Genomic DNA, 20,501 nt, shown 5'->3' on the forward strand with positions numbered 1-20,501 from the left:
ACAGCTGGATGTTCATATACTATTTACCCCTGAGTTATCTGCATCGATATTATACTGATTACTATTCATGTGTGTAGTATATTACCTGACACTACACCAACACCATCTTCACAGTCATAGTCAGAGATCTCACTGTCACTGATTCTCTGAGATCCTGGAGAAGAAATGGAGAAAGGAGAGAAGAGAAGGATAGAGGTTAGTTTACTCCAGGGTCTGTCCTCTTCCCCTGGTCAGACCATGGCTCTGTGGCCTAGCTGTCACCAGTGTTGTCCAGTTGGTCTCTAGACTCTAGATCAATGCCCCAGTCCTGGACATAGTCAGGAAAAGCAGCAGACACAGAAATAGAACACTATTTATTTTGAGAACACTATTAAACAGTATTATATTATATCTCAAAGTCACGTTCTTACATTGATATTCACTGGCCACACTTTATAAACAGCACATACAACCAATACCTACATTTACTCCGCAATATACTGTCTGACATTTCTGATTTTCCCCACCAACGTAGGAGCTGCCTATTTTAGTGTGATATAAAGTCTAATTTAAAGAGAACAACTGTAACATATAGCTGGTGTGAGACATGATGTTGGATGTGATGTAAACAACATCGTGTGGTCCTCTCCATCTAGCCTAATTGGCAATAGCTTCCATGTTTTCACGGTGGCGCTTTGAATTGACATTTCAATCATTCAATGTACATCTGAAGATGGAGTCTGAGAGGTATTCTACCGTCTCCACCGTTTCAGAACTACTCCCTCCCTCATCCCTCTTTCCGAGTCGTCCCCTCCCTCATCCCTCTTTCCGAGTCGTCCCCTCTCTCACTCAGTTGCTTTTTCTGACTTATTCACTGTTCAGTCAACTTAAATCAACTGGACACTTGGGCTTTTACAGAAATGACAAGTGCTGCATTCTGGCAGCCGTTCTCTCAGCCTTTCTCTGTCTCTCTTTTTCTGGCAGCCGCTCTCTCAGCCTTTCTCTCTCTTTTTCTGGCAGCCACTCTCTCAGCCTTTCTCTCTCTCTCTTTTTCTGGCAGCCGCTCTCTCAGCCTTTCTCTGCTTCTCTTTCTGGCAGCCACTCTCTCAGCCTTTCTCTCTCTCTCTTTTTCTGGCAGCCACTCTCTCAGCCTTTCTCTCTCTCTCTTTTTCTGGCAGCCACTCTCTCAGCCTTTCTCTCTCTCTCTTTTTCTGGCAGCCACTCTCTCAGCCTTTCTCTCTCTCTTTTTTTCTGGCAGCCACTCTCTCAGCCTTTCTCTGTCTCTCATTGCCTATCTTTTTCTGGCAGCCTCTCTCTCTCAGCCTCTCTCTGACTCTCTTTTTCTGGCAGCCGCTCTCTCAGCCTTTCTCTGCCCCCTTTCCGGCAGCCGTTCTCTCAGCCTTTCTCTGCCTCTCTTTTTCTGGCAGCCGCTCTCTCAGCCTTTCTCTGCCTCTCTTTTTCTGGCAGCCGCTCTCTCAGCCTCTCTCTGACTCTTTTTTTCTGGCAGCCGCTCTCTCAGCCTCTCTCTGACTCTCTTTTTCCGGCAGCCGTTCTCTCAGCCTTTCTCTGCCTCTCTTTTTCTGGCAGCCACTCTTTCAGCCTTTCTCTTCCTCTCTTTTTCTGGCAGCCGCTCTCTCAGCCTTTCTCTCTCTCTCTTTTTCTGGCAGCCGCTCTCTCAGCCTTTCTCTCTCTCTCTTTTTCTGGCAGCCGCTCTCTCAGCCTTTCTCTTCCTCTCTTTTTCTGGCAGCCGCTCTCTCAGCATTTCTCTCTCTCTCTTTTTCTGGCAGCCGCTCTCTCAGCCTTTCTCTTCCTCTCTTTTTCTGGCAGCCGCTCTCTCAGCCTTTCTCTTCCTCTCTTTTTCTGGCAGCCGCTCTCTCAGCCTTTCTCTCTCTCTCTTTTTCTGGCAGCCGCTCTCTCAGCCTTTCTCTTCCTCTCTTTTTCTGGCAGCCACTCTTTAAGCCTTTCTCTGCCTCTATTTTTCTGGCAGCCACTCTTTCAGCCTTTCTCTTCCTCTCTTTTTCTGGCAGCCGCTCTCTCAGCCTTTCTCTGCCTCTTTTTCTGGCAGCCACTCTCTCAGCCTTTCTCTCTCTTTTTTTGGCAGCCGCTCTCTCAGCCTTTCTCTGTCTCTCAGCCAATTTCTGCCTCTCTTTTTTTGGCAGCCACTCTCTCAGCCTTTCTCTCTCTCTCTTTTTTGGCAGCCGCTCTCTCAGCCTCTTTCTGCCTCTCTTTTTTTGGCAGCCGCTCTCTCAGCCTTTCTCTGCCTCTCTTTTTCTGGCAGCCGCTCTCTCAGCCTCTCTCTGACTCTCTTTTTCTGGCAGCCACTCTCTCAGCCTTTCTCTGCCTCTTTTTCTGGCAGCCGTTCTCTCAGCCTTTCTCTGCCTCTCTTTTTCTGGCAGCCGCTCTCTCAGCCTTTCTCTGCCTCTTTTTCTGGCAGCCACTCTCTCAGCCTTTCTCTCTCTCTCTTTTTCTGGCAGCCGCTCTCTCAGCCTTTCTCTGTCTCTCATTGCCTATCTTTTTCTGGCAGCCTCTCTCTCTCAGCCAATTTCTGCATCTCTTTTTTTGGCAGCCGCTCTCTCAGCCTTTCTCTGCCTCTCTTTTTCTGGCAGCCGCTCTCTCAGCCTTTCTCTGCCTCTCTTTTTCTGGCAGCCTCTCTCTCAGCCTTTCTCTGCCTCTATTTTTCTGGCAGCCGTTCTCTCAGCCTCTCTCAGCCTCTCTTTTTCTGACAGCCGCTCTCTCAGCCTTTTTCTGCCTCTCATTTTCTGGCAGCCGCTCTCTCAGCCTCTCTCTTCCTCTATTTTTCTGGCAGCCGCTCTCTCAGCCTTTCTCTGACTCTCTTTTTCTGGCAGCTGCTCTCTCAGCCTCTCTCTGACTCTTTTTCTGGCAGCCGCTCTCTCAGTCTCTCTCTGACTCTCTTTTTCTGGCAGCCGCTCTCTCAGCCTTTCTCTGCCTCTATTTTTCTGGCAGCCGTTCTCTCAGCCTCTCTCTGCTTCTCTTTTTCTGGCAGCCGCTCTCTCAGCCTCTCTTTTTCTGACAGCCGCTCTCTCAGCCTCTCTCTGCCTCTATTTTTCTGGCAGCCGCTCTCTCAGCCTTTCTCTGCCTCTCTTTTTCTGGCAGCTGCTCTCTCAGCCTCTCTCTGACTCTTTTTCTGGCAGCCGCTCTCTCAGTCTCTCTCTGACTCTCTTTTTCTGGCAGCCGCTCTCTCAGTCTCTCTCTGACTCTCTTTTTCTGGCAGCCGCTCTCTCAGCCTTTCTCTGTCTCTCATTGCCTATCTTTTTCTGGCAGCCTCTCTCTCTCAGCCAATTTCTGCATCTCTTTTTTTGGCAGCCGCTCTCTCAGCCTTTCTCTGCCTCTCTTTTTCTGGCAGCCGCTCTCTCAGCCTTTCTCTGCCTCTCTTTTTCTGGCAGCCTCTCTCTCAGCCTTTCTCTGCCTCTATTTTTCTGGCAGCCGTTCTCTCAGCCTCTCTCAGCCTCTCTTTTTCTGACAGCCGCTCTCTCAGCCTTTTTCTGCCTCTCATTTTCTGGCAGCCGCTCTCTCAGCCTCTCTCTTCCTCTATTTTTCTGGCAGCCGCTCACTCAGCCTTTCTCTGACTCTCTTTTTCTGGCAGCTGCTCTCTCAGCCTCTCTCTGACTCTTTTTCTGGCAGCCGTTCTCTCAGTCTCTCTCTGACTCTCTTTTTCTGGCAGCCGCTCTCTCAGTCTCTCTCTGACTCTCTTTTTCTGGCAGCCGCTCTCTCAGCCTTTCTCTGTCTCTCATTGCCTATCTTTTTCTGGCAGCCTCTCTCTCTCAGCCAATTTCTGCATCTCTTTTTTTGGCAGCCGCTCTCTCAGCCTTTCTCTGCCTCTCTTTTTCTGGCAGCCGCTCTCTCAGCCTTTCTCTGCCTCTCTTTTTCTGGCAGCCTCTCTCTCAGCCTTTCTCTGCCTCTATTTTTCTGGCAGCCGTTCTCTCAGCCTCTCTCAGCCTCTCTTTTTCTGACAGCCGCTCTCTCAGCCTTTTTCTGCCTCTCATTTTCTGGCAGCCGCTCTCTCAGCCTCTCTCTTCCTCTATTTTTCTGGCAGCCGCTCTCTCAGCCTTTCTCTGACTCTCTTTTTCTGGCAGCTGCTCTCTCAGCCTCTCTCTGACTCTTTTTCTGGCAGCCGTTCTCTCAGCCTCTCTCTGCTTCTCTTTTTCTGGCAGCCGCTCTCTCAGCCTCTCTTTTTCTGACAGCCGCTCTCTCAGCCTCTCTCTGCCTCTATTTTTCTGGCAGCCGCTCTCTCAGCCTTTCTCTGCCTCTCTTTTTCTGGCAGCTGCTCTCTCAGCCTTTCTCTGACTCTCTTTTTCTGGCAGCCGCTCTCTCAGCCTCTCTTTTTCTGACAGCTGCTCTCTCAGGCTTTCTCTGCCTCTCTTTTTCTGGCAGCCGCTCTCGCAGCCTCTCTCTGACTCTATTTTTCTGGCAGCCGCTTTCTCAGCCTTTCTCTGCCTCTATTTTTCTGGCAGCCGCTCTCTCAGCCTTTCTCTGCCTCTCTTTTTCTGGCAGCTGCTCTCTCAGCCTTTCTCTGACTCTCTTTTTCTGGCAGCCGCTCTCTCAGCCTCTCTTTTTCTGACAGCTGCTCTCTCAGGCTTTCTCTGCCTCTCTTTTTCTGGCAGCCGCTCTCGCAGCCTCTCTCTGACACTATTTTTCTGGCAGCCGCTTTCTCAGCCTTTCTCTGCCTCTCTTTTTCTGGCAGCTGCTCTCTCAGCCTCTCTCTGACTCTCTTTTTCTGGCAGCCGCTCTCTCAGCCTCTCTCTGACTCTTTTTCTGGCAGCCGCTCTCTCAGCCTCTCTCTGACTATTTTTCTGGCAGCCGCTTTCTCAGCCTTTCTCTGCCTCTCTTTTTCAGGTAGCTGCTCTCTCAGCCTCTCTCTGACTCTCTTTTTCTGGCAGCCGCTCTCTCAGCCTCTCTCTGACTCTCTTTTTCTGGCAGCCGCTCTCTCAGCCTCTCTCTGACTCTCTTTTTCTGGCAGCCGCTCTCTCAGCCTCTCTCTCTCGCTCCCTCACGTCTCAGAAGGGCTGAAACTGTTTTAACGCTCTTGTTTTAGAGCGGTCAGCTCTTTCACCTCACACACACAAAGATGCCCCGTAAAAATTGTCCTAGCTAATCTCAAGCCTTAACAAATACAAGTTCACACCCAACAGACACAACAGACACAGACACAACAAACACAGACACAAGCAGAGGAGAACAAGAGCAAAAACCAGCACAATTATCATAATGTTTTTCAAAAGGAAAGTATTGGCATAGGGCAGAAGATGAGACAATGCATTGCACTGGGAAAACAAGTGGTCAACATATTCAAATGACAAACAGAGGAGTGGACAGGGCTAAATCACCAGGATCTGGACTGGGAAACATAAACCTGCCGGGTCGAGACTGACCAGCCATCTTGTTTAAGGACTGCGGTGGAGCGGAGAGGGAGCATAGCGAGAATCAAAAGGAATTGTGGGACAGCTAATGGAGGAGTGGAGTGAGAGAACACTTTGGAGATAGAGAACAGTACAATAGGACTGAAGCAGAGGGGAGAGACAGAGTCTTCTTATGAACAGCAACACTGAGTGGAGAGAGAGCTCAGTGGAGAGAGAGTTCAGTGGAGAGAGAGCTCAGTGGAGAGAGAGCTCAGTGGAGAGAGAGTTCAGTGGAGAGAGAGCTCAGTGGAGAGAGAGCTCAGTGGAGACAGAGCTCAGTGGAGAGAGAGCTCAGTGGAGACAGAGCTCAGTGGAGAGAGAGCTTAGTGGAGAGAGAGCTCAGTGTAGACAGAGCTCAGTGGAGAGAGAGCTCAGTGGAGAGAGAGCTCAGTGGAGAGAGAGCTCAGTGGAGAGAGAGCTCAGTGGAGAGAGAGCTCAGTGGAGGGAGAGCTCAGTGGAGAGAGAGCTCAGTGGAGAGAGAGCTCAGTGGAGAGAGAGCTCAGTGGAGAGAGAGCTCAGTGTAGACAGAGCTCAGTGGAGAGAGAGCTCAGTGGAGACAGAGCTCAGTGGAGACAGAGCTCAGTGGAGAGAGAGCTCAGTGGAGAGAGAGCTCAGTGTAGACAGAGCTCAGTGGAGAGAGAGCTCAGTGTAGATAGAGCTCAGTGGAGAGAGAGCTCAGTGGAGACAGAGCTCAGTGGAGAGAGAGCTCAGTGGAGAGAGAGCTCAGTGGAGGGAGAGCTCAGTGGAGAGAGGGCTCAGTGGAGAGAGAGCTCAGTGGAGAGAGAGCTCAGTGGAGACAGAGCTCAGTGGAGACAGAGCTCAGTGGAGAGAGAGCTCAGTGGAGAGAGAGCTCAGTGGAGAGAGAGCTCAGTGTAGACAGAGCTCAGTGGAGACAGAGCTCAGTGGAGAGAGAGCTCAGTGTAGACAGAGCTCAGTGGAGACAGAGCTCAGTGGAGAGAGAGCTCAGTGGAGAGAGCTTAGTGGAGAGAGAGGTCAGTGGAGACAGAGCTCAGTGGAGACAGAGCTCAGTGGAGACAGAGCTCAGTGGAGAGAGAGCTCAGTGGAGAGAGAGCTCAGTGGAGAGAGAGCTTAGTGTAGACAGAGCTCAGTGGAGAGAGAGCTCAGTGGAGGGAGAGCTCAGTGGAGAGAGAGCTCAGTGGAGACAGAGCTCAGTGGAGAGAGAGGTCAGTGCAGAGAGAGCACAGTGGAGACAGAGCTCAGTGGAGAGAGAGCTCAGTGGAGAGAGAGCTCAGTGGAGAGAGAGCTCAGTGGAGAGAGAGCTCAGTGGAGAGAGAGCTCAGTGTAGACAGAGCTCAGTGGAGAGAGAGCTCAGTGGAGAGAGAGCTAAGTGTAGACAGAGCTCAGTGGAGAGAGAGCTCAGTGGAGAGAGAGCTCAGTGTAGACAGAGCTCAGTGGAGAGAGAGCTCAGTGGAGAGAGAGCTCAGTGGAGACAGAGCTCAGTGGAGAGAGAGCTCAGTGGAGAGAGAGCTCAGTGGAGGGAGAGCTCAGTGGAGACAGAGCTCAGTGTAGACAGAGCTCAGTGGAGAGAGAGCTCAGTGGAGAGAGAGCACAGTGGAGAGAGAGCTCAGTGGAGAGAGAGCTCAGTGGAGAGAGAGCTCAGTGTAGACAGAGCTCAGTGGAGAGAGAGCACAGTGGAGAGAGAGCTCAGTGGAGAGAGAGCTCAGTGGAGAGAGAGCTCAGTGGAGAGAGAGCTCAGTGGAGACAGAGCTCAGTGGAGAGAGAGCTCAGTGGAGAGAGAGCTCAGTGGAGACAGAGCTCGGTGGAGAGAGAGCTCAGTGGAGACAGAGCTCAGTGGAGAGAGAGCTCAGTGTAGACAGAGCTCAGTGGAGACAGAGCTCAGTGGAGACAGAGCTCAGTGGAGAGAGAGCTCAGTGGAGAGAGAGCTCAGTGGAGAGAGAGCTCAGTGGAGAGAGAGCTTAGTGTAGACAGAGCTCAGTGGAGAGAGAGCTCAGTGGAGGGAGAGCTCAGTGGAGAGAGAGCTCAGTGGAGACAGAGCTCAGTGGAGAGAGAGCTCAGTGGAGAGAGAGCTCAGTGGAGAGAGAGCTCAGTGGAGAGAGAGCTTAGTGGAGCCAGAGCTCAGTGGAAAGAGAGCTCAGTGGAGAGAGAGCTCAGTGGAGACAGAGCTTAGTGGAGACAGAGCTCATTGGAGACAGAGCTCAGTGGAGAGAGAGCTTAGTGGAGACAGAGCTCAGTGGAGACAGAGCTCAGTGGAGACAGAGCTTAGTGAAGACAGAGCTCAGTGGAGACAGAGCTCAGTGGAGAGAGAGCTTAGTGGAGACAGAGCTCAGTGGAGACAGAGCTTAGTGGAGACAGAGCTCAGTGGAGACAGAGCTCAGTGGAGACAGAGCTTAGTGGAGAGAGAGCTTAGTGGAGACAGAGCTCAGTGGAGACAGAGCTCAGTGGAGACAGAGCTCAGTGGAGACAGAGCTCAGTGGAGACAGAGCTCAGTGGAGAGAGAGCTCAGTGGAGAGAGAGCTTAGTGGAGACAGAGCTCAGTGGAGACAGAGCTCAGTGGAGACAAAGCTCAGTGGAGAGAGAGCTTAGTGGAGACAGAGCTCAGTGGAGACAGAGCTCAGTGGAGAGAGAGCTTAGTGGAGAGAGAGCTCAGTGGAGACAGAGCTCAGTGGAGACAGAGCTCAGTGGAGAGAGAGATTAGTGGAGACAGAGCTCAGTGGAGAGAGAGCTCAGTGGAGAGAGAGCTCAGTGGAGAGAGAGCTCAGTGGAGAGAGAGCTTAGTGTAGACAGAGCTCAGTGGAGAGAGAGCTCAGTGGAGACAGAGCTCAGTGGAGAGAGAGCTCAGTGGAGACAGAGCTCAGTGGAGAGAGAGCTCAGTGGAGAGAGAGCTCAGTGTAGAGAGAGCTCAGTGGAGAGAGAGCTTAGTGGAGACAGAGCTCAGTGGAAAGAGAGCTCAGTGGAGAGAGAGCTCAGTGGAGACAGAGCTTAGTGGAGACAGAGCTCAGTGGAGACAGAGCTCAGTGGAGACAGAGCTCAGTGGAGAGAGAGCTTAGTGGAGAGAGAGCTTAGTGGAGACAGAGCTCAGTGGAGACAGAGCTCAGTGGAGACAGAGCTCAGTGGAGAGAGCTCAGTGGAGACAGAGCTCAGTGGAGACAGAGCTCAGTGGAGACAGAGCTCAGTGGAGACAGAGCTCAGTGGAGAGAGAGCTTAGTGGAGAGAGAGCTTAGTGGAGACAGAGCTCAGTGGAGACAGAGCTCAGTGGAGACAGAGCTCAGTGGAGAGAGAGCTTAGTGGAGACAGAGCTCAGTGGAGACAGAGCTCAGTGGAGAGAGAGCTTAGTGGAGAGAGAGCTCAGTGGAGACAGAGCTCAGTGGAGACAGAGCTCAGTGGAGACAGAGCTCAGTGGAGAGAGAGATTAGTGGAGACAGAGCTCAGTGGAGAGAGAGATTAGTGGAGACAGAGCTCAGTGGAGAGAGAGCTCAGTGGAGAGAGAGCTCAGTGGAGAGAGAGCTCAGTGGAGAGAGAGCTCAGTGGAGAGAGAGCTTAGTGTAGACAGAGCTCAGTGGAGAGAGAGCTCAGTGGAGGGAGAGCTCAGTGGAGAGAGAGCTCATTGGAGACAGAGCTCAGTGGAGAGAGAGCTCAGTGGAGAGAGAGCTCAGTGGAGAGAGAGCTTAGTGGAGACAGAGCTCAGTGGAAAGAGAGCTCAGTGGAGAGAGAGCTCAGTGGAGACAGAGCTTAGTGGAGACAGAGCTCAGTGGAGACAGAGCTCAGTGGAGACAGAGCTCAGTGGAGAGAGAGCTTAGTGGAGACAGAGCTCAGTGGAGAGAGAGCTTAGTGGAGACAGAGCTCAGTGGAGAGAGAGCTTAGTGGAGAGAGAGCTCAGTGGAGAGAGAGCTCAGTGGAGAGAGAGCTCAGTGGAAAGAGAGCTCAGTGGAGAGAGCAGCGTGGAACAACAAATGGGGGCCGTTACCTGAATTGTACGAATACGGCCCCTTGTCTGTAAGTATCAGGTTGAGTTGAGAGGGATAAGAAAACAAACACCATATGAACATACTAACAGTAATAAATACTTCATAAATCATTCAGGCTTTTGCAGACAGGCAAAGACAGTTGGTAACAGGGCACCTGCCAGCCGCCATACTGGCTTTTCAAAATCATCAGACGAATGGTTGGTTAGACACTCATGTCTCATTTCCTATCCTGAGGTTTGGGGTTCGAACAGACAGGAGCTTTCCTACACTGTTCTAGTATAGACTAGTATACAGGTCATGGATGTTAGGGCAGAGGGGTAACCTACTCTGTATGGGTAGCCTCCTCGTGGGGCTCTCTCCGTGGAGCTGTCTGCGCTGGGGGTTGGGTGAGGCGCGGGGGAGGGGCATGGAGGACACGTCGTGGGTCTGTAGCTTGTACCAGTGAGGCTCATCATCCAGCAGGGCTGTCTCCAGCTCTATCAGTATCTAAAGGAGAAACACACCAGCGTCACTACACACACACACACACACACATACACCACACACACTCCTCAATACACTAGCCACTGCTAACTGGACTCATTCCAGAGCAGATCAAGACCTCCACAGGCATGGCCCGACATCATTTTTTAAATAAGGTTTTCCAGCAATCCTGATTGGAAGATTGTGGATTTCCTGCTTTTTCCCTCCAACCGGGAGGATTTCTTTATGACCTGGGAATTCCGGGAAAGTTACCAGAATTCTGCAACCTTATTGACAGTGAGGGCAGAGTATGTGAGTATGTGATGATGTTACAGTAAGCATCACATCAACCCCCAGTAGCCTATCATCCTTCCTATGGAATGTAGGGTTTTATCAAGAGCTTGACCCTATTGGTAGGATTAGTTGAGCTATCAGAGTTACTGTCCAAATCCTGACTGGATGGGTATGTTTGGTATTATATCAGAGACGGATGAGTGCCTGAGTCTGGTTAAGTGGTGGCGCTGCCGACTCTTGTTACAAATATAGCCTCAGCCCCTTGTCTCCGTGTCCCTCTGTACCTGTCTTTCTTTCAACCTTCTGACTGTCTCTGTCCAGAAAACAATAGAAAACTATGAAGGGAAAAAAGAGATGGATGGGCTTACCTCTCCCAGGAACTGGCTTTCCTCCTCCCTGACCCTGGCCTGGTCCCACAGGGTGATCTCCAACATGCGCTCACGGAACTCCCGCCGGTGCACAGGAGAATACATAAAGGTCTGGTTCCATTTGGGCTCTAAGGATTTCTTTACCGTTTTTGTTCTCCTCTTGCTTTTGTCGCTGGAGGAACAATAATTCAAACTGTTTTTATTTACAACCATGGTAGAAAAGACTCCCGAACAGGTCAACACAGCACAGGACAATGGGATGAGCTGGGGAGGGAGCGTCATGTTGGAGCCCTGTTCAACTTTCTATCATTACTTCCATGTGTCTGAGAAGGGGTTCTCTGAGCGCAGTGAAGGTGTAGGTCAATGTGATCACATGATGATCTTTGTGACGGTAGCAGATTAAATGCAATGTGACATGACCCCAAATTCAATTACCAGAAGAAAAAAATATATAGGTAAATAAAACCAAAGACATTCTTACCATAAAGTCAACATTCAGTGAGACTATTATGCGAGTGCCCAAATCTGTATCAATCAACCAATGGCAACTTTAGGATATTGGAGGATAGGTCAAGCCACTAAGAAATGGCTGTGGATAGAATGAAGTGAAATGCTGCTAGCTAGATCATTCTGTAGTTACTGTCTCTACTCTTACCTTCTGTCAGGGAGGAAGTAGATTTTGACGTAAGGGTTCCTGGGGCGGCCATCTTCCCTAGAAGGCAGGTCCTTGGCTCCCAGGATGGTGACTATTAGCTGATGGCCCACTTTGTCATACCACAGTTTGACCTATGGATGGGATAGAACAGGGTCACATGGTCACTGGGCTGCCAGTAGGGGGGGGGGGGGCTCTATATCAGGGTGACCTCATATCCCTCTACTTGGAGAGCTACTGGGTGTGCAGGGTTTAGCACCAGCCCTGCTCTATATTAACTAACAAACACACCTGATTCAGCGATTCAAGGTCCTGCATGGTGAGCAGCTAATTAGTAAAATCACTGGATTGTGTTAGATTTGAGCAGGGCTGGAGTTAAAGCCTGCACACCCAGTACATCTCCTGGAGGAGGGGTGGCCACCCCTGGTTTAGGCATTAGCAAGTCACATGCTTAGGGGGGGGCGGGGTGATACAGATCTGTACTGTATATCTTACCATGACCTACATTTTACCATGACCTACATCTTACCATGACCTACATCTTACCATGACCTACATCTTACCATGATCTATATCTTACCATGATCTATATCTTACCATGACCTACATTTTACCATGACCTACATCTTACCATGACCTACATCTTACCATGATCTATATCTTACCATGACCTAAATCTTACCATGACCTACAGTATATCTTACCATGACCTACATCTTACCATGACCTACATCTTACCATGACCTACATCTTACCATGACCTATATCTTACCATGACCTAAATCTTACCATGACCTATATCTTACCATGACCTAAATCTTACCATGACCTATATCTTACCATGACCTAAATCTTACCATGACCTATATCTTACCATGACCTAAATCTTACCATGACCTACAGTATATCTTACCATGACCTACATCTTACCATGACCTACATCTTACCATGACCTATATCTTACCATGACCTATATCTTACCATGACCTAAATCTTACCATGACCTACAGTATATCTTACCATGACCTACATCTTACCATGACCTACATCTTACCATGACCTATATCTTACCATGACCTAAATCTTACCATGACCTACAGTATATCTTACCATGACCTACATCTTACCATGACCTAAATCTTACCATGACCTATATATTCATCGGCTGCTCTAGCCACATTTTCTAGGTGTGTTTGAGTGGAAAGGATTCTACAGTATGTGTATCTGTATTCATATCTACAGTATCCTAACTCTTGGTATCTAAACCATTACAACATGAGAATTAGACCAACATGCTTTGAAATGAACACTTACTGATCTGAGTGTGAAATTGTATTTGGAACCATACAACACAATGCAGGCCTCTACACTGACCTTTTTACAAGGAGCATGTGTGCACCTCATTTGAAAAATGTAGGCATACACAAAGATATTTATGAGCACAATTAATATTTCAGGTCATAAAGCTAGAATCCTTCATTTTTGTAGGCATACTAGTGCTCCTAAATAAAAATTCCAGGACGGACAGCAAAATATTTAGGCGCATATGCTAGTAAAATGGTCACACTGTAGAGCCCTGCAATGCAGTGTCAGATAGTGTATAGGTCAAATATACATATAAATCATCATGCTGTCATGAGTAGCATCAAAGACACTTCACACTTGTCTGAGCGAAGTATGGACACAACAGAGAACACTTAGAAGTAAGAAATGAAATAAACAACATTTACGGAAATATTTGTTTTAAAAAAAAATGTGCGAAATATTTGTTTTTTTTTAAATGAAAAGAAATTACTGGAGAAAAATCAAGCCTTCTAAGCTCTTGCCCATACTTATGTCGATAATGATGGGAGGAGTCTTGATCATTGCATTGACTTCCATAGTTATTTCTCTATGCATGCAGCAATACAAAGCAACAGCAAGCATTTAACACATACAAGATCAGTCAGGAGATCTGATATTGTCAAACAACATAGGCAGTAGGGGCCTTCAGGTCAAACAGCTTGCACTGGGAAGACTTCCTCAACATAAGTCCCCTATAGAAAAGATGTACGTGCAATTCTGACCATACTACAGCACTGCCCATATGACTGATGGTAACAACCCTTAACTGACAGATTCACCTTGAAAAGTTTAAATTGAAATTATACCCCTGATGTAATCCATTACACTGCCTATATTTCCTGTACAGTCGGCCACATCATTTACATTGACATTATTGCGTGGCCTGGTTAAGTAGAGCATAACACTGCTTCTACAGAAGGCTAATTGATCTACCTCTAGGAGCTGCGCCAAGGGTACACTACACACCTATTTATAGACTTCCATTCTCACCCTCTCCTTATCTGACAGATAGTGTGAGGTGTTGGCAATACATCACCTTCCTTTAAAACGAGGAAACCAACAGTGCATATCATACCAAAAACTCCTATACAGTATACGGTATATATATTTTGTTCGAAGCCAAGCTGATGCTGGACAAGGACATAATGGGACAAATATACAAATATGATCTCCCAAATAACATGAGTAATCCACACTCCAACAAGCTAGCTAGAGTAAAACAACTCCTCAAAAAGGCTCCATGTTAAGATAGAGACACCTTGCCTGTTCAGTTCAAGTGAATTCTGTATTCAAACTCTACTCTTATTTTGAAAATAAGGGACAGTTATCTTATCCCACCTTTAACTGCAACATGAAACTTACAGCCATTCAAAAATGTCAATATAAATATTTGCCAAATGTTGTGTTCATGATTACCAGTTGTTGGCAGCTGTTGCTATAGCAACCTATTCAGGACCTGAGGGCGTCAAGCCAATTGAGGACGATGTCCAATCTAGTTTCATGTTCCACACAACAAATAAGCTCATTTATTTGTCCCACAAAATGTAATAGTTTTACTAAAACATTTAAGGAGACACCTCCTTTAATTGCCAATGTGGAGCACTGTTGTAGCTGACTAGGTACAAAATGCCCATGTCAGCTAACATGTTGATCAATGTGTTTCAGCTTGTTTGAGTGTAGACTACAGGATCTGACCATGTGTTTGAGCTTGTTGTTGCTGTTGTTGCCTTTAAGTGTAGGCTACAGGATCTGACCATGTGTTTGAGCTTGTTGTTGCTGTTGAGTGTAGGCTACAGGATCTGACCATGTGTTTGAGCTTGTTGTTGTTGCCGTTGAGTGTAGGCTACAGGATCTGACCATGTGTTTGAGCTTGTTGTTGTTGCTGTTGAGTGTAGGCTACAGGATCTGACCATGTGTTTGAGCTTGTCGTTGCTGTTGAGTGTAGGCTACAGGATCTGACCATGTGTTTGAGCTTGTTGTTGCTGTTGAGTGTAGGCTACAGGACCTAGTCATGTGTTTGAGCTTGTTGTTGCTGTTGAGTGTAGTCTACAGGATCTGACCATGTGTTTGAGCTTGTTGTTGCTGTTGAGTGTAGGCTACAGGATCTGACCATGTGTTTGAGCTTGTTGTTGCTGTTGAGTGTAGGCTACAGGATCTGACCATGTGTTTGAGCTTGTTGTTGCTGTTGTTGCTGTTGAGTGTAGGCTACAGGATCTGACCATGTGTTTGAGCTTGTTGTTGCTGCCGTTGAGTGTAGGCTACAGGATCTGACCATGTGTTTGAGCTTGTTGTTGTTGCCGTTGAGTGTAGGCTACAGGATCTGACCATGTGTTTGAGCTTGTTGTTGCTGTTGAGTGTAGGCTACAGGATCTGACCATGTGTTTGAGCTTGTTGTTGCTGTTGAGTGTAGGCTACAGGATCTGACCATGTGTTTGAGCTTGTTGTTGTTGCTGTTGAGTGTAGGCTACAGGATCTGACCATGTGTTTGAGCTTGTTGTTGCTGTTGTTGCTGTTGAGTGTAGGCTACAGGATCTGACCATGTGTTTGAGCTTGTTGTTGCTGCCGTTGAGTGTATGCTACAGGATCTGACCGTGTGTTTGAGCTTGTTGTTGCTGTTGTTGCTGTTGAGTGTAGGCTACAGGATCTGACCATGTGTTTGAGCTTGTTGTTGCTGTTGAGTGTAGGCTACAGGATCTGACCATGTGTTTGAGCTTGTTGTTGCTGTTGAGTGTAGGCTACAGGATCTGACCATGTGTTTGAGCTTGTTGTTGCTGTTGAGTGTAGGCTACAGGACCTAGTCATGTGTTTGAGCTTGTTGTTGCTGTTGAGTGTAGTCTACAGGATCTGACCATGTGTTTGAGCTTGTTGTTGCTGTTGAGTGTAGGCTACAGGATCTGACCATGTGTTTGAGCTTGTTGTTGCTGTTGTTGCTGTTGAGTGTAGGCTACAGGATCTGACCATGTGTTTGAGCTTGTTGTTGCTGTTGTTGCTGTTGAGTGTAGGCTACAGGATCTGACCATGTGTTTGAGCTTGTTGTTGCTGCCGTTGAGTGTAGGCTACAGGATCTGACCATGTGTTTGAGCTTGTTGTTGTTGCCGTTGAGTGTAGGCTACAGGATCTGACCATGTGTTTGAGCTTGTTGTTGTTGCCGTTGAGTGTAGGCTACAGGATCTGACCATGTGTTTGAGCTTGTTGTTGTTGCTGTTGAGTGTAGGCTACAGGATCTGACCATGTGTTTGAGCTTGTTGTTGCTGCCGTTGAGTGTAGGCTACAGGATCTGACCATGTATTTGAGCTTGTTGTTGCTGCCGTTGAGTGTAGGCTACAGGATCTGACCATGTGTTTGAGCTTGTTGTTGCCGCTGTTGAGTGTAGACTACAGGATCTGACCATGTGTTTGAGCTTGTTGTTGCTGCTGTTGAGTGTAGGCTACAGGATCTGACCATGTGTTTGAGCTTGTTGTTGCTGTTGAGTGTAGGCTACAGGATCTGACCATGTTTTTGAGCTTGTTGTTGCTGTTGTTGCTGTTGAGTGTAGGCTACAGGATCTGACCATGTGTTTGAGCTTGTTGTTGCTGTTGTTGCTGTTGAGTGTAGGCTACAGGATCTGACCATGTGTTTGAGCTTGTTGTTGCTGCCGTTGAGTGTAGGCTACAGGATCTGACCATGTGTTTGAGCTTGTTGTTGCTGTTGAGTGTAGTCTACAGGATCTGACCATGTGTTTGAGCTTGTTGTTGCTGTTGAGTGTAGGCTACAGGATCTGACCATGTGTTTGAGCTTGTTGTTGCTGTTGTTGCTGTTGAGTGTAGGCTACAGGATCTGACCATGTGTTTGAGCTTGTTGTTGTTGCCGTTGAGTGTAGGCTACAGGATCTGACCATGTGTTTGAGCTTGTTGTTGTTGCTGTTGAGTGTAGGCTACAGGATCTGACCATGTGTTTGAGATTGTTGTTGCTGCCGTTGAGTGTAGGCTACAGGATCTGACCATGTGTTTGAGCTTGTTGTTGCTGCCGTTGAGTGTAGGCTACAGGATCTGACCATGTGTTTGAGCTTGTTGTTGCTGCTGTTGAGTGTAGGCTACAGGATCTGACCATGTGTTTGAGCTTGTTGTTGCTGCTGTTGAGTGTAGGCAACAGGATCTGACCATGTGTTTGAGCTTGTAGGCTGTTGCTGTTGCTGTTGTTGCTGTTGTTGCTGCCGTTGAGTGTAGGCTACAGGATCTGACCATGTGTTTGAGCTTGTTGTTGCTGCCGTTGAGTGTAGGCTACAGGATCTGACCATGTGTTTGAGCTTGTTGTTGCTGTTGAGTGTAGGCTACAGGATCTGACCATGTGTTTGAGCTTGTTGTTGCTGCTGTTGAGTGTAGGCTACAGGATCTGACCATGTGTTTGAGCTTGTTGTTGCTGCCGTTGAGTGTAGGCTACAGGATCTGACCATGTGTTTGAGCTTGTTGTTGCTGCCGTTGAGTGTAGGCTACAGGATCTGACCATGTGTTTGAGCTTGTTGTTGCTGCTGTTGAGTGTAGGCTACAGGATCTGACCATGTGTTTGAGCTTGTTGTTGCTGCCGTTGAGTGTAGGCTACAGGATCTGACCATGTGTTTGAGTTTGTTGTTGCTGCCGTTGAGTGTAGGCTACAGGATCTGACCATGTGTTTGAGCTTGTTGTTGCTGTTGTTGCTGTTGAGTGTAGGCTACAGGATCTGACCATGTGTTTGAGCTTGTTGTTGCTGCCGTTGAGTGTAGGCTACAGGATCTGACCATGTGTTTGAGCTTGTTGTTGCTGCCGTTGAGTGTAGGCTACAGGATCTGACCATGTGTTTGAGCTTGTTGTTGCTGTTGGATCTGCCATGTGTTTGAGCTTGTTGTTGCTGTTTGAGTGTAGGCTACAGGATCTGACCATGTGTTTGAGCTTGTTGTTGCTGCCGTTGAGTGTAGGCTACAGGATCTGACCATGTGTTTGAGCTTGTTGTTGCTGTTGAGTGTAGGCTGGATCTGACCATGTGTTTGAGCTTGCTGTTGTTGCCGTTGAGTGTAGGCTACAGGATCTGACCATGTGTTTGAGCTTGTTGTTGCTGCCGTTGAGTGTAGGCTACAGGATCTGACCATGTGTTTGTTTGAGCTTGACCATTGTTGCTGTTGAGTGTAGGCTACAGGATCTGACCATGTGTTTGAGCTTGTTGTTGCTGCCGTTGAGTGTAGGCTACAGGATCTGACCATGTGTTTGAGCTTGTTGTTGCTGCCGTTGAGTGTAGGCTACAGGATCTGACCATGTGTTTGAGCTTGTTGTTGCTGCCGTTGAGTGTAGGCTACAGGATTGACCATGTGTTTGAGGTTGTTGCTGCCGTTGAGTGTAGGCTAGGATCTGACCATGTGTTTGAGCTTGTTGTTGCTGCCGTGAGTGTAGGCTACAGGATCTGACCATGTGTTTGAGCTTGTTGTTGCTGCCGTTGAGTGTAGGCTACAGGATCTGACCATGTGTTTGAGCTTGTTGTTGCTGTTGAGTGTAGGCTACAGGATCTGACCATGTGTTTGAGCTTGTTGTTGCTGTTGAGTGTAGGCTACAGGATCTGACCATGTGTTTGAGCTTGTTGTTGCTGTTGAGTGTAGGCTACAGGATCTGACCATGGATTGTTGTTGCTGACCATGTGTTTTGAGCTTGTTGTTGCTGTTGTGTAGGCTACAGGATCTGACCATGTGTTTGAGGTTGTTGCTGCCGTTGAGTGTAGGATCTGACCATGTGTTTGAGCTTGTTGTTGCTGTTGTTGCTGTTGAGTGTAGGCTACAGGATCTGACCATGTGTTTGAGCTTGTTGTTGCTGCCGTTGAGTGTAGGCTACAGGATCTGACCATGTGTTTGAGCTTGTTGTTGCTGCCGTTGAGTGTAGGCTACAGGATCTGACCATGTGTTTGAGCTTGTTGTTGCTGCCGTTGAGTGTAGGCTACAGGATCTGACCATGTGTTTTGAGCTTGTTGTTTGAGCTTGTTGTTGCTGTTGTTGAGTGTAGGCTACAGGATCTGACCATGTGTTTGAGCTTGTTGTTGCTGCCGTTGAGTGTAGGCTACAGGATCTGACCATGTGTTTGAGCTTGTTGTTGCTGCCGTTGAGTGTAGGCTACAGGATCTGACCATGTGTTTGAGCTTGTTGTTGCTGCTGTTGTAGGCTACAGGATCTGACCATGTGTTTGAGCTTGTTGTTGCTGTTGAGTGTAGGCTGTTGCTACAGGATCTGACCATGTGTTTGAGCTTGTTGTTGCTGCTTGAGTGTAGGCTACAGGATGTAGGCAGCTTGTTGTTGCAGGATCTGACCATGTGTTTGAGCTTGTTGTTGCTGTTGAGTGTAGGCTACAGGATCTGACCATGTGTTTGAGCTTGTTGTTGCTGCCGTTGAGTGTAGGCTACAGGATCTGACCATGTGTTTGAGCTTGTTGTTGTTGCCTTGTTGAGTGTAGGCTACAGGATCTGACCATGTGTTTGAGCTTGTTGTTGCTGCCGTTGAGTGTAGGCTACAGGATCTGACCATGTGTTTGAGCTTGTTGTTGCTGCCGTTGAGTGTAGGCTACAGGATCTGACCATGTGTTTGAGCTTGTTGTTGCTGTTGTTGCTGGATCTGACCATGTGTTTGAGGCTGCTGTTGAGTGTAGGCTAGGATCTGACCATGTGTTTGAGCTTGTTGTTGCTGCCGTTGAGTGTAGGCTACAGGATCTGACCATGTGTTTGAGCTTGTTGTTGCTGCCGTTGAGTGTAGGCTACAGGATCTGACCATGTGTTTGAGCTTGTTGTTGCTGCCGTTGAGTGTAGGCTGACCATGTGTTTGAGCTTGTTGTTGCTGCTGTTGAGGATCTGACCATGTGTTTGAGCTTGTTGTTGCTGTTTGAGTGTAGGCTACAGGATCTGACCATGTGTTTGAGCTTGTTGTTGCTGTTGTTGCTGTTGAGTGTAGGCTACAGGATCTGACCATGTGTTTGAGCTTGTTGTTGCTGCCGTTGAGTGTAGGCTACAGGATCTGACCATGTGTTTGAGCTTGTTGTTGCTGCCGTTGAGTGTAGGCTACAGGATCTGACCATGTGTTTGAGCTTGTTGTTGCTGCCGTTGAGTGTAGGCTACAGGATCTGACCATGTGTTTGAGCTTGTTGTTGCTGTTGAGTGTAGGCTACAGGATCTGACCATGTGTTTGAGCTTGTTGTTGCTGCCGTTGAGTGTAGGCTACAGGATCTGACCATGTGTTTGAGCTTGTTGTTGCTGCCGTTGAGTGTAGGCTACAGGATCTGACCATGTGTTTGAGCTTGTTGTTGCTGCTGTTGAGTGTAGGCTACAGGATCTGACCATGTGTTTGAGCTTGTTGTTGCTGCCGTTGAGTGTAGGCTACAGGATCTGACCATGTGTTTGAGCTTGTTGTTGCTGCTGTTGAGTGTAGGCAACAGGATCTGACCATGTGTTTGAGCTTGTTGTTGCTGTTGTTGCTGTTGAGTGTAGGCTACAGGATCTGACCATGTGTTTGAGCTTGTTGTTGCTGCCGTTGAGTGTAGGCTACAGGATCTGACCATGTGTTTGAGCTTGTTGTTGCTGTTGTTGCTGTTGAGTGTAGGCTACAGGATCTGACCATGTGTTTGAGCTTGTTGTTGCTGCCGTTGAGTGTAGGCTACAGGATCTGACCATGTGTTTGAGCTTGTTGTTGCTGTTGAGTGTAGGCTACAGGATCTGACCATGTGTTTGAGCTTGTTGTTGCTGCCGTTGAGTGTAGGCTACAGGATCTGACCATGTGTTTGAGCTTGTTGTTGCTGCCGTTGAGTGTAGGCTACAGGATCTGACCATGTGTTTGAGCTTGTTGTTGCTGCCGTTGAGTGTAGGCTACAGGATCTGACCATGTGTTTGAGCTTGTTGTTGCTGCCGTTGAGTGTAGGCTACAGGATCTGACCATGTGTTTGAGCTTGTTGTTGCTGTTGTTGCTGTTTTGAGTGTAGGCTACAGGATCTGACCATGTGTTTGAGCTTTTGTTGCTGTTGCTGCCGTTGAGTGTTGCTGCCGTGTTTGAGTGTAGGCTACA

At 48.1% G+C, this 20,501-nt stretch overlaps 1 protein-coding gene across 1 annotated transcript in view; it reads right to left on the reverse strand.

Annotated features, from left to right (window-relative positions):
• Positions 1–20,501, reverse strand: part of LOC124006088 (regulating synaptic membrane exocytosis protein 2-like) — a 324,465-nt gene that overhangs the window by 92,907 nt on the left and 211,057 nt on the right. The window contains 5 exon segments of the mRNA XM_046315851.1: positions 86–154; positions 9,343–9,369; positions 9,670–9,829; positions 10,468–10,639; positions 11,123–11,253. Coding sequence (XP_046171807.1) covers positions 86–154; positions 9,343–9,369; positions 9,670–9,829; positions 10,468–10,639; positions 11,123–11,253 — 559 coding nt within the window.

The sequence above is a fragment of the Oncorhynchus gorbuscha genome, linkage group LG19 (assembly GCF_021184085.1).
Source record: "Oncorhynchus gorbuscha isolate QuinsamMale2020 ecotype Even-year linkage group LG19, OgorEven_v1.0, whole genome shotgun sequence".
In the NCBI taxonomy this organism is placed as follows: domain Eukaryota; kingdom Metazoa; phylum Chordata; class Actinopteri; order Salmoniformes; family Salmonidae; genus Oncorhynchus; species Oncorhynchus gorbuscha.